Raw genomic sequence first — 12,402 nt, forward strand, 5'->3', positions numbered from 1 at the left:
AGCAAACCTTCTGTGCAGCTCACTGGCCTATAATGCAACACAAAAACATGCTTAAAATAATGAGGTTGCTCTGGTCAGTGGGGTATGGTGCAAAACAAGAGCTACTGCTGGGAGCTCAGATTTAAATTCCTGGCAAGAATGGTTACCTACTAGAATACCATTGTAAGGTGCTATGTTTTTATGTTCATTAATGACCATTGCATATTTGACAGTGAGGAGACCAAAAAAGATTTTTTTTTGTCGTCTTCCCACCCTTCTGATGCTGTTAGAAGTAAATATTAGATTGCTCTGGACTACACACAGAATCGTGGCTCTGTTGGATTCAGTGGGAGATCTGAGCTTTGGTTTCAGTAGTACTGATTTTTTTCCCTGGACCCAGGCAACTTTTACTTCTTTCTTCATATAGGATGAGAAGGAACAGCTGATTGATCCCTTTGCACTCCTTCCATATCTGGAAGTTAGGGGGAGGTTAGAAATTTCCTTGTTCTAACTAATGGGAAGGACCTAGCTTTTATAGCTGGCCTTCGACTTCAGTCCCACCCTTCTGTAGACTTTTCAGTGTTTAGTGGAGCATCTCTCTGTAGATGATTCATGTGGTCCAAATTCTATTTTCTGCTTGGTAGTAGAGGCTGATTTGTCAGAAAAACAAGTGTAAGTCAGTGGTACCTAGGGAGGAAAATGTATCAAGAGAAAAAGTTTGCCAGTTTTACGGATTTTTTTTAGCCATTGCCTGGACTTAATAGTATCTTAGAAACCCAGTAAGTGATATGAATAATTTCCTCATAGTACTTAGAGCTCAACATAAACACAAATGAATCCATCAAACATCTTTGGTTCTGGCACAGAAGCTTTCAGGGTGTCAAGCAAAACAGGAGCTAAATGGAAACGTTCTGTCTACACGAGGCTACAAAACACTCTGTGGTTGCCAGCTAACTGGATTTAAAAATTCTGCAGAAGCCCATATTGTTTCAGCTGATAGTTGATGCTCATTTTGCTTGGACCAGTTTTCTGCTTTACAGATGGTGATTCTTCTTCATGATTGGATGTGCGGGTTAAACTGGTTATTTGAAATGTAACCCAAGAAGGTTAATTTTCCCCTGTTGCAGGGCCGGGGTGGCAAAGGGAGCATCTATGTCTGGGCCTCTGGAGATGGAGGCAGCTACGATGACTGTAACTGTGACGGTTATGCATCGAGCATGTGGACAATCTCCATCAATTCTGCTATAAATGATGGACGGACAGCTCTGTATGATGAAAGCTGCTCTTCAACCTTGGCCTCCACCTTTAGTAATGGGAGGAAGAGAAATCCAGAGGCCGGCGTGGTGAGTCCAGATATTATTGTGTTGTTGCTGCTGTGTTTGTGCACTCCCACGACCTATTACATCTCTGTCTGCTCTAGAGGAGCAGATGGTCCTTTGTTGAGATGGGTATTTTCTCATTTGCAGTACTTGATCATGCCAAAACTGCTACCTGAGAATATAAATAAGATATGGGATTAATATTAAGCATAACAATAATCTTTTATATTTTACACCTTCTTTATCAGAAACTTTTGCTGATTTAAAAGTTCAACCCTCCTTTTTCCAGAGAGTGGGGTGACAAAAGGTCTCTAATACAATCTAAATGAAAAGTGTTGAAATCTGTGCTGACATCAACAGAGGTCATCTGCGTTAGCTGAGATCATACCTAATTGTGCCAGCAAAGCAGCATGAACCAGGCTTTCCCTGTGCTAGAAGCTGAACAGAGCAGAAAAACAGTCATTCACCTACAGAGGAAGAAGGAGGGTTCAGGCTACCCTTGGAGATACAGTTCCCTATTAAGGTCAGCATGGAGGATCATATTCAAGGGTTATTTCTCTACAGGGCCGAACTTACTACTGGACATTACGCACTTTTTTAATACACATATAACTGGAATTCCCTTCCAGTAACCGGTCAGTGCTCTTATGAGTGTTTTCAGACTAGGATATAATCTAATTCACCAAATGAAAATTTCAGGTATAGTAATGCAAGGTCAGCCTTTGACCAAAGCTGCTATACATCTTCTTGAGCCCTGTCTCAAGCAATGACATATTGTAGCATCTTGTGTGCAGAAGCAGATGGAAAAACATTGTTTTCTGCTATATTCTAATATCAGTGTCACCTGTATAATTATCACCATAAAATCAACTGCTAGGGTATGTTTCAGGGCTGTTCAGATGACTACCCTGTATAAAAGATAGGAGATTACTCCTGTTGGTTCTGCAGTTGCACCAATGCTAGAAGTCTCAATATTGTTAAAAAAAAGTAAAAATCATGCTGATAACCACAAGAGAATTTAAGGCCTTTGATTGAACTGTGTTTATAGGAAATAAATGACAGCAGTATGAGTTTAGGAGTTATAAGTATTAATGAACAGTTTTCTTACGTTATAATCCCTTCTTGCATTCCTGCCTTCTCTAGCTATGTCATGCTGTCTTTCTCAATATACAAGAAGAAAACAGATTATCAGGATCCTGAGAGCAAATACACAATTATTCCAAAGAGCAAGGGCATAACCTGCACTTTCTGTACTTTTCTGAGTCTGTAGCCCCCAGGAAAATAGACTAGCTGGTTTCATTAATTAACTCTAATATCATTGCAGGCTACGACGGATTTGTATGGCAACTGCACTCTCCGTCACTCAGGAACGTCTGCAGCTGCCCCTGAGGCAGCTGGAGTGTTTGCTTTGGCCCTGGAGGCTAAGTATGTTGTTAAGAAATTATTTGTGAGATCAGGAGAGGGGGCGGGTTTAATGTTGTTGGTCATAAGAGGCAGCTGCCTGGGGCATGGAGGGGCTACAGCAGCTAACAAGCTGCCTGATGAAGTGGTGCCATGCATGGGAGCATACAGGTGGAGCTACAGTCTTGTCAAAAGTATAAGACCTACAGAATCAGCCAGGAGTTCATCCTGTTCGGTGTAGAAAGGAAGGAGAGAGAGTGAGCTTTTACCAAGCAGCTTTGGCAGTCAGTTTTTGGGAGAGGGAGTAACTACCATATCCTGTTTGTTACACTGGAATTCATCTGGCCAGAGTCATGAGTGGAAGTTAGGCTTTGCAACTGGTTTGGTTGCTGAGAATAAAGAAAGGGGAAAAAAATAAAATAGAGAGTTTTGTGATTTTCTCTCATCTTCTTCCAGGCTGACTCTTTCAAACCTTCATTTTATTGTGTAGATTTGCCCTGGATGGTTATTCCTTCACAGGAATGTTCCCAATTCCACGTGCAGACCTCCTGTAATGTCTCTCAGCACATTTGTAGTATTGGTCTGACGTATCTCTGCAAGCTAATCAGTGAGCTGGAAAATATAGTTTTAAGAGAGCTCTTAAAAACTTTCAAGGAGAACGATGCAAGTTATAGTTAATTTTCAGCCACCTTGTGTACCCTTCAAAATATTTAAATAATTGGCTATTCTGATGTACATTTAGCATGCACACATACTTGTTACTTGGGGCACAGAAAGCTGAAAAGCGGTTCCTCTTAGGTTGATGGTTTAAATCAGACATATTGTAATGCTGAAAGAATTCATCATAAAATGCATGGAATAATGTCAGTTAGGTAGAAGTAGCATTTCAGCTCTAAAGCTTTCAGAATAATAACTTATAAATGACCTTCCTATCATCTTAATCACTGTGAATCTAGGATTGTAAGAGCTAGTGATGAAAAAATGATCATCTAATCCAGACAAACATTGCTGTACTTCGTCCGTGTTAGTACATCATGGATGACAAACCTCTACCACACCTTAAAGAGTCCATCTGCAGCCACTCACAGCCCATGTGTCCACGTTCACAGTCCAGTGAGATTACTAAGGCCTTGCTTGTTTCAGCCCACTGGCTCCATCAGATCAGGGCTGCTCTGGGAGGACTTTGGAAGGTCTCGGGGAAGAGCAGGATGAGCAGACAAGGAAGCAAGGAGAAGATACAAGAGGAAGGCTAGGTTATATTCTGTAATCATCCCTTTTTTTTTTTTTTTTTTTAATTCCCTTCGGGGTCTGGCATAATGTACCACTCACTTTATTACCTTAAAAACTGCTAGTGTATAGTTGAAAACAGTTGCTTTTAAGAACAAGGGAACAATCAGAAATGATTTTGTAATTTTGGGGAATATGTGAAGTTCTATGTAATTAAATCCTATTCTTGTTCCCTCTGAAATCAACAGAAGCTTTATTATTGATATGTATATACATTTTCTGTGTGATTCATAGAAGCAAATTTTACCAAAATGCTTACTCAAACACCCTATCTTTCTTTACTATCTGCTTAGAAATACTGTTCTCCATGCTTCTCTTCCACAGCTTGGATCTAACATGGAGAGACATGCAGCATTTGACAGTGCTCACCTCCAAAAGGAACCAGCTTCATGATGAGGTTCATCAGTGGCGTAGAAATGGTGTTGGGCTGGAGTTCAACCATTTGTTTGGCTATGGAGTCCTAGATGCAGGAGCAATGGTTAAGATGGCAAAAGACTGGAAGACTGTTCCTGAGAGATTCCACTGTGTTGGAGGGTCAATACAGGAGCCTGAGTAAGTGAATAGTCTAGTTTATGAATTTTGCTTTTTTTCTGGGCATTTAAGAGACCATAAGGATAAGTAAAAAATAGATGACTAGAGAAAGATACCGAACATTTTTCTCTAAGAAAGATTAATGATAACAATTACATTCCAGATATTAAATAAATAAATAAATAAGCTGCATGATTCCTCGAATCCTGGGTGATATGTAGAGTCATTGCTAATGCCAGTAGTATTTAAAGCAGCACCCATTTTTCCTTATCACTCACAAGTATGTCTGTAGAAAAGCTTGTATGAAAAAAGAACGTGTGCAGAGGTGAAAATCTGGGAGGCTGGCACCTTAAACCAAGTAAATTATTTGGGGCTGCCAAAGGTGACATGTACCTGACTCTTTGTCAAGTAATATCCCTTGTGACCTGTTCCAGCGAACAGTTCATCTCCAGAAGAAGAAAGCAATCACCTACAGGTAACAGCAATTCAGTTTGAATATTGCAGCATTTAATTGTGTTTGGTTTATGTTCTTTACATCTCTAATTGCAGGCTTAAGTAGTCAAATTATTTTCTGATTACCTTCATGTGCTAAACTGAGTGAGTCAACAAATGAATGAATTAATGCTAGTTGACTACAACAGCTATAGTTCAATTTAATTATATGAAATGCTAACCTGATGATGGCCAATTTTTGTCTATAATATTCAAAAATTGACTTTTCAGTGCCATTTTTGAAGGCATCATTCTGCTGGAAAAAGATGTGCCATCCTGGCACATAGCTCAGCCAAAGAGCAGGTTTGCTCCCAGTGGGTTTGTATGTATAGGATCCAGCATTCTACAGCTGGGATTTGAGTCTAATTTATCTGGCCCACACATGCTCACAGATAAGGAACAAATGAGAGAGTGCTGAAAATAATTTTGACCTGTCTTTAATTTATTCACAATTTACATGCAGACTCTGTGAAGACAAACCATCTCATTTACCAGGCTTATTTATTGAAATGGAGATTGCTAGAGGAAAAGGGAGAGTTTCAGTGCGTAGTTTTGGCTGCATCCATTGGGCAGATGTATTTGGAAGCAGACTGAGCAAGAGCGGGATGCGTAGCATGTGACACTCATGTGTCCATCTGCCTTCATTTTTCAATCCTTTCTGCCACTGAAAGGAGTGTTGGGTAACAAAGCAGAAGTCATGGTACTTTCAAAAAACTTGCTTGCCTTTGGTGATGGTGGGGCATTCCCTGCATCCCAGGAATCTTGAACTGCAGGAAGGCTCCTTTATGGCTGTGATTCCCTGAAAAGCTCCAGAGTTCAGAAATGCTCTAACTCTGTTCTGAGAGCAATACACAGAACAGGCTACGTGCTCAGAGCACGTGCATTTGTGAAGAAGAGACTTTTAAAGCATAGACCGCAATGAAGCTTTTTTCATCCGAGTCAGGCACTGCATAAGCCTTGGAAAAGCCTAAATCGGCGGCAATAAAGTATTAGTGTACATTATGTGTAGTCCTTCCTCTATAATTATCTGATATAGATATAATATTTATGCCTCCCAATGAAAATATCTCTGTCAGGAGATTAAAGACCTCACAACTTGCAACATCTGTATTTTTTGATTTATAAGTGAAACTGGTTAAGTTCCAGCACCACCTCCAAGAGAATCCTTGAAGATGAAGGCTGACACTGTACTTCTACCATGGATAATTGGTTTATTTTTCCAGTTTGGCATTTCTGCAGCAACATTTTATATATTTAGGTAGGTAAGCAGGTGATACAGTGATATAGTGACATGTACCATAGCAACATAGTCAATTAGCAGAAACAGAATGTAAAACCTAGAATGTGTGGTGAGCTGCAAATAATCAATATTTAAAGTGCAGCATTTTTCTGCTGACTGTAGAAACACTTGTTAGCAATAACAACTCTTTGTAAAAAGGGATTTTTGTTGAGACAGGAAAAAGAAAAAAAAATGGACAATGATGATTCTGGCTGGTCCAGGGACATGCAGAGATAATTTAACTCAATCATAGTTCATTAACTGAGGAACAGAGGTACTTCCAAAAAATGGATGGGTCTCCCATCTGATGCATGTTACTGGGTACTAGATTTCATGCAAAAAATGAATATGTATTGGAACAAACTGAACTGGAACAAACAACTTCTCCTGTGCTGTTAGGCCATATTTTCCCCCTTTATTTTAAGTTTTTGTTTCTTTGGGGAAATTCACCTGGGCTGTAGTAACTAGTCTGGTGAAGCAGACAGATGAAGCCTGATCTCCTGTGTCTTAGAGAGATGCTCTGCAGCTCTCACGAAGGTGCAGGGAGCAGCTGGCAGGCTGCCTACAGAATAGGTGCTCTTCTAACGCTACTCTTTCATTATTTCCTTGGGTTTTGGTGTCAACAGATAAAAAAAGACTGGTCCTCTGGGATCCTCTTTCATTTACTAAAGGAGATAGAAAGTGTTTATCACAACTTTTAGAATGAAGTGCTGATTAACAAGGCTTTGTGAGCGGTGTGAAATTGCGCTGAGACAATCCAGTTCAGACCTTTTTGAGGACGATGCTAGCAATCCTGCCAGGATTCATTTCCCAGGCATTTAATTATCCAGTTTGCAGGATGGTACCACAGCCCACTAGGAGTCTGTAGAATGAGATGCTAGTTCCCATGCAGAGAAATCTCAGGCTTGAGGCAGCTCGGAGATTGCTGAAGTCTTCATCTCTGCCTGCCTTGTAGTATATTTTCCTTACACTTTGGGATACTGAATAAATTCTGAGGTTATTATGCTCAAGTGTTCCAATCTTTTAGCTATACAGTGTTTATGTTATGCCAACTTCTGCTCCTAGGCATATATAAGATTCAGAACAACACATTTTGGGTTTTTTTTTGTTTGTTTTGTTTAATATGAGTTTTTCAATACATACATTTGTACATAGTCCTGAGAAGACCGTATTTTATTAGAGGGGAAGCAGAGGGTGGCCTGAGCCAGGTAGCAATGGACTGAACTGTTATGCTTGGAATTTATTTCAGGAAGAAAAGAATTCCTGGAAGTTGAGCTCAAGGGAAATGTTTCACTGCACTCTGGAGAATGCACCCTTTCATTAAGAAATGGAAATGGTTGGCTTCATGCTTAAAACATTCATTTCTTTTGAAAAGATGTGAGGGCTTAAAAATACCTCTTAAAAGAGGCTGTCACCTCCTCTTGCTCTATAGCAGTAATAGTTAAGGCTGTAGAAATATAAACAAGTAATTACCCTTTAAATTTATAGGTCTTTATTCCTGAGTGAATAATGCTTAAAAAAAAAATGACACAGCAAACATTTTATGTCAGTAAGAAGTTCATGTGCAAGAATACAGCGTACATCTGAGTATTGATTACAAACACTGGAGGAGCTAATAATAAACAGACTGGAGTTTAGTGTGGCTTGTTTTATCTTTTGAAAGGCATGCAATAGGTCAGAATTTACTGCTTTGCTGTTTGATACTGCTTGAGATCCGGCATGGTGACCCGGTCTTCCTTTTATGTTTAATCCTTCTGGTGGCAAATGTGAACAGGACCTGTAATAGCTACAAGTGCTTTCACAGGCCAACATGTGTAACGGGTTATAGCTGTTATAGCTCCCACCAAATTACTGCTCCAGAACAGGAAAATTCAGAATTCAGCTGACTTGGTTGTATTCTTTTTTAAGGTGCTGGTGGTGGGGAATCAGCTAATTTTGCAAATAATCTGCCAACGCCAAAGTGCATAATGCTGGGAAGAGTTTCATTGCTTGGGATGCTGATGCATGGAGAAATTCTCCTTTAACTTGAACTTAAACTCCACTGCTCTCCCAAGGGCAGGCTTTTAAATTTCAGCTCTCTGTCATCACTTTGGATGCTCTCCTGTGAGCCTTGCTGACATTCATGGGTTTTCTTTCCAAGTGTCTTTTTCTAGCAATGGAGGCCTTCTATAACAGGGATATTGTTTTTTTTTTTTTGACGACAGACCCCTTGCAAATTAAACGTTGCAGGAGTGAGCCTATGTTCTATCAGTGGATTTAGCATTTCTGGTGTTTCTTTTCATTTTTTTCCACCCTCATAGGGACAAATGTCCTTCGGTTAACTGTGAGTTTGCCCTCATTAGAACTTAATTATTCTAATCAAGCCGTTTGTCACTTCAGGGTTTAACACTTCAAGAACTCTGTAAACTATTTTGACTTCTTTTCTGAATACGTGTGTTCCTGTACAGGAAAACTCAAGGACGCCAATTTTAATAGAAAGGAATGAGTTGAAACTGGAATTCAGCATTTGTGTAAAATTTCCAAATCAGAGCAAGAATAACAGATTTGAATACGGCTGCATAGAAATTTTGTGCAGCTGACTCCATAAGTCCAGACACAAGTGTCTGCTTATGCCTTTTGAGGTGACTGTCTGATAGGATTGACTGCTCGTGGTTCTTTTAGTGAATATAAGCATTGTTAAAATATTACTCAATATAGTAAAGATCAGTAAAGGCAGCTATTAATTGTATATTAATATTTCTTAAATAGCAGTTTGCACTTCTTAATTGTATTTCTTCTTTCGTTGCGTAGGTGTCCATTTTGTAATGTATTTTCAATTTAAGGTTTTAGTATTATAAAAACAGAATGTTCTTTTTATAGATATGTTTGCAGTTTTTATTTTCTTAATTTTCCATGTATTAGTAGTAATGAATGATATTAAAAGTTAACTAATCATCAAGATTATAATGTTAATGTTAGCCATAGTTTTAGATTAAGACATGTCATGATGCATATCCTTTTAATCTGCTGAATTGTGTTGTGATCTCCAGAAAGATACCATCAAGTGGCAAGCTCATCCTCACCCTCACAACCGATGCTTGTGAGAGGAAAGAAAACTTTGTGCGGTACCTGGAACATGTCCAAGCAGTTATAACTGTGAATTCAACCAGGCGAGGAGACCTCAACATCAACATGACCTCCCCCATGGGAACAACGTCCATTTTACTGAGCCGGCGTCCCAGGGATGATGACTCCAAGGTGGGTTTTGACAAATGGCCTTTCATGACCACACACACTTGGGGAGAAGACCCCAGGGGCACCTGGGCTCTAGAGATTGGGTTTGTGGGCAGCGTCCCGCAGCGGGGCGTGCTGAAGGAGTGGACGCTGATGTTGCATGGGACTCAGAGTGCGCCATATATAGACCAAATAGTAAAGGATTATCAATCCAAACTCGCCATGTCCAAGAAGGAAGAACTGGAAGAAGAATTAGATGAAGCAGTGGAAAGAAGCCTCAAGAGTATACTGAGCAAGAACTAGTGCTGTTCTGCATGATGGTCTCCTTCCTTCCCTGGAGCCTTCTACTCACCTTTCTACTATCCCAACATCCATGTTAGACCTATTACAATGATTGTCTCCGTAGCCAAATTATCACACTTTCTTGATTTTAAAGTCTTAGATCTTGTCAATGGTTATTTTAATTGCCACTGAAGCAATTTTTAATTTTATTCTAAACCACAAATATATTGTCCCCTGCAAATACTATGTACTGTTTGTGACTGTAAATGATTTTACTTTTGTGTCATACAGTTAGGTAATAACTTGCAAACAAATTGATGGCTTTTCTCTTCATTTTTTTGTGGTAAATGTTGTTTGTATTTTAAAAAGAGTGAATTTAACATTGGCAGTTGGTGACAATGGGCCCGTTTTTAAAAATTACTGTGAAAGAGGGAATCAAAAGGGGAGTTCTTTGGTTGTCTAGCAGCTCCTTTTTTATCGCTGACTTCAGTGGGCTTTTCCCCATTGAGTTCAACCAAGATAAGACTAAACCCTAAGAAAGTAATCTACAGGTGAAGAAAATATTTAAATCTAATTTGCAGAAATACATTTGTTTAGAGTTTTCCTTGCTATATACACTTGTACAACATACTAATATTTTAGCCATAGGACGGTTTAATAAGCATTCAGTAAGTAAGGCAAAGTGATGCCAAAGCTGTGTGGTAAAGGGAACTGCATTGCCAGGCATTCTAGAAGCACAAGATTCTTTATAATTTTTTTTTCTCAATTTTGGCAATTTAAATCAATTTACCATCTTACAGCAGAACCAGCACATACGGAATGAGATGTAGGATTTCTGGCAACCTTTGTGCAAAATTACATCTGCTCCTCTCTATACTGAAATATATTACAACAGCTTAAGTCAAGGATGTGGCAGCATTTCCAGTTACATACCCCTGTTTTCTGGGGTTTCATCGGCTCGATAAATTACTGTGGGAGAGAAATGATGTATGTAGTTTCAGTCCAGAAGAAATTTTTATTCAAATTTCATTTTTAAAAATAGAGATTTGTTATTTTTGTGTTAAACAAATATATTTAAGGAGAAAAAGATGCCTAAGTTATTTTATGTATAACGCAAACTGGCTTTCATGGAAAATAAAATGTAGCATGTTTGGGAAAATTTGTCCGTAGTCATTGCTCTTTGCTGTCTAAAGATTGGTCCCACCTTCACTTCTCACACATGAGCAAAGTCAGTCTCTCCCTCCTTGGAGTCTGCTCTGGTTATTACAAGACATCACATTCTCTTCAGCCAGGATTACTCATGGTAGCAAACACTACATGTTCTCAGGTGTGAGATTCCAAATTAAAACCTTTGAGTAATAAATGGTCTTGATCCTGCAAATATTTAGGCACTAACTTAGTGTGAATGCAACCACTGGACCTACTCAAATTCTTATTTTAAGCAAGTGCTTGAGATCTTTGCAGGACCTGAGATCTATTTTTTAGCAGTGACTACTTTCAGAATTTTATTAAGTATTTTTAATACACAGAGTATTCATCTAAGATGCTGTCCTGGTTAATCAGGTTCATAGTAAGAGAAATGCATGCAGTTAGTAAATATTTCTCTAACAAAAACATAGCCCAAAGGTTATGTGGTGCACACTTTTCACTTAAGAATGTATCCCTTATTCTGTTATTTCTAGCGAATGTCCATCTTTTACAATTTAAGAGGCCTGTTCTAAACTCAAATGCAAAACTGCTCTGTCTACTTGCAGAGCGTGTGCACTGCACAGCAAGGCCGAGGCAGATGGGCTCCCACTGCTCACAGGTATCCATCATGGGGCAGCAGCCCGTTAAGACTTGGTCCCTTACAGACAGTGGAGTCACACTTGGGTGAAACGGGTGTCAGCAGGAGAAGAATCAGGCCCTGCATGATTTTTAAGTTTTAAATGCTCTTGTTGATTTGTTCAAATACATTATAGTGTCAACTGTGTTTAGCTTAGAGTTTTGAAGATTAACCCAAGGACATGATAGGCCCATTTCAGATCACAGATTAGAGTTTACAAGGCATAAACCAAAATTCACTGAAATTAAGTGTGTTGATGGACAGGGTGTTTGTGCCTTTTGTCTGGAACTGAGCAGGTTTGGAAATGGTTCACAGTTCTCAGAAAGAGCTGCATATACATATCAGAGGGAAAAATCTGCCATATATATATTTATGCATACACGTGTGTCTGAATGCATACAACACACCTGTGGTAGCATCTCCCTCTCTCCATATTTATTACATATGATATGTATATTCAGTGAATGTTATGTATATTTGCCTATCAATATAGAGGATTACATGTGGTGTGCAATGCATAATACATATGCACACACATCATTACTTTCTGTGTGTATGTGTTCAGAGAAACAGAGTCAAGTGGAAGCTACAGAAGAATGTCTAAAATGTGGAAAAAAGTTTTGGAATAAGAAAAGTCCATGTGGAAATCTTAAATGAATGTGTACATTAGTTCCCATTGCATTCATGTAATTTTACATTTCTGTTTAATCCTTAAATGTCCTATATAGCAGCAAAATAACTAAATGATTGTTCATATTTTCGTAATGTCAGTATAATGAGTGCTAACAGAATAT

The 12,402-nt window shown here is 39.0% G+C and overlaps 1 protein-coding gene across 1 annotated transcript in view; it reads left to right on the top strand.

Moving 5' to 3' along the window:
* Positions 1-10,653, top strand: part of PCSK2 (proprotein convertase subtilisin/kexin type 2) — a 91,364-nt gene extending 80,711 nt beyond the window's left edge. Inside the window, exons 9-12 of the mRNA XM_010211387.2 lie at positions 1,107-1,322; positions 2,623-2,723; positions 4,311-4,538; positions 9,318-10,653. Of these exons, the coding sequence (XP_010209689.2) occupies positions 1,107-1,322; positions 2,623-2,723; positions 4,311-4,538; positions 9,318-9,804 (1,032 nt within the window). The 3' untranslated portion in view covers positions 9,805-10,653. The remainder of the gene's footprint in view (positions 1-1,106; positions 1,323-2,622; positions 2,724-4,310; positions 4,539-9,317) is intronic.
* Positions 10,654-12,402: the final 1,749 nt, after the last annotated feature.

Source organism: Tinamus guttatus, unplaced genomic scaffold (genome assembly GCF_059628265.1).
Source record: "Tinamus guttatus ecotype Peru unplaced genomic scaffold, ASM5962826v1 Tinamus_guttatus_pri_ptg000090l, whole genome shotgun sequence".
NCBI lineage: Eukaryota > Metazoa > Chordata > Aves > Tinamiformes > Tinamidae > Tinamus > Tinamus guttatus.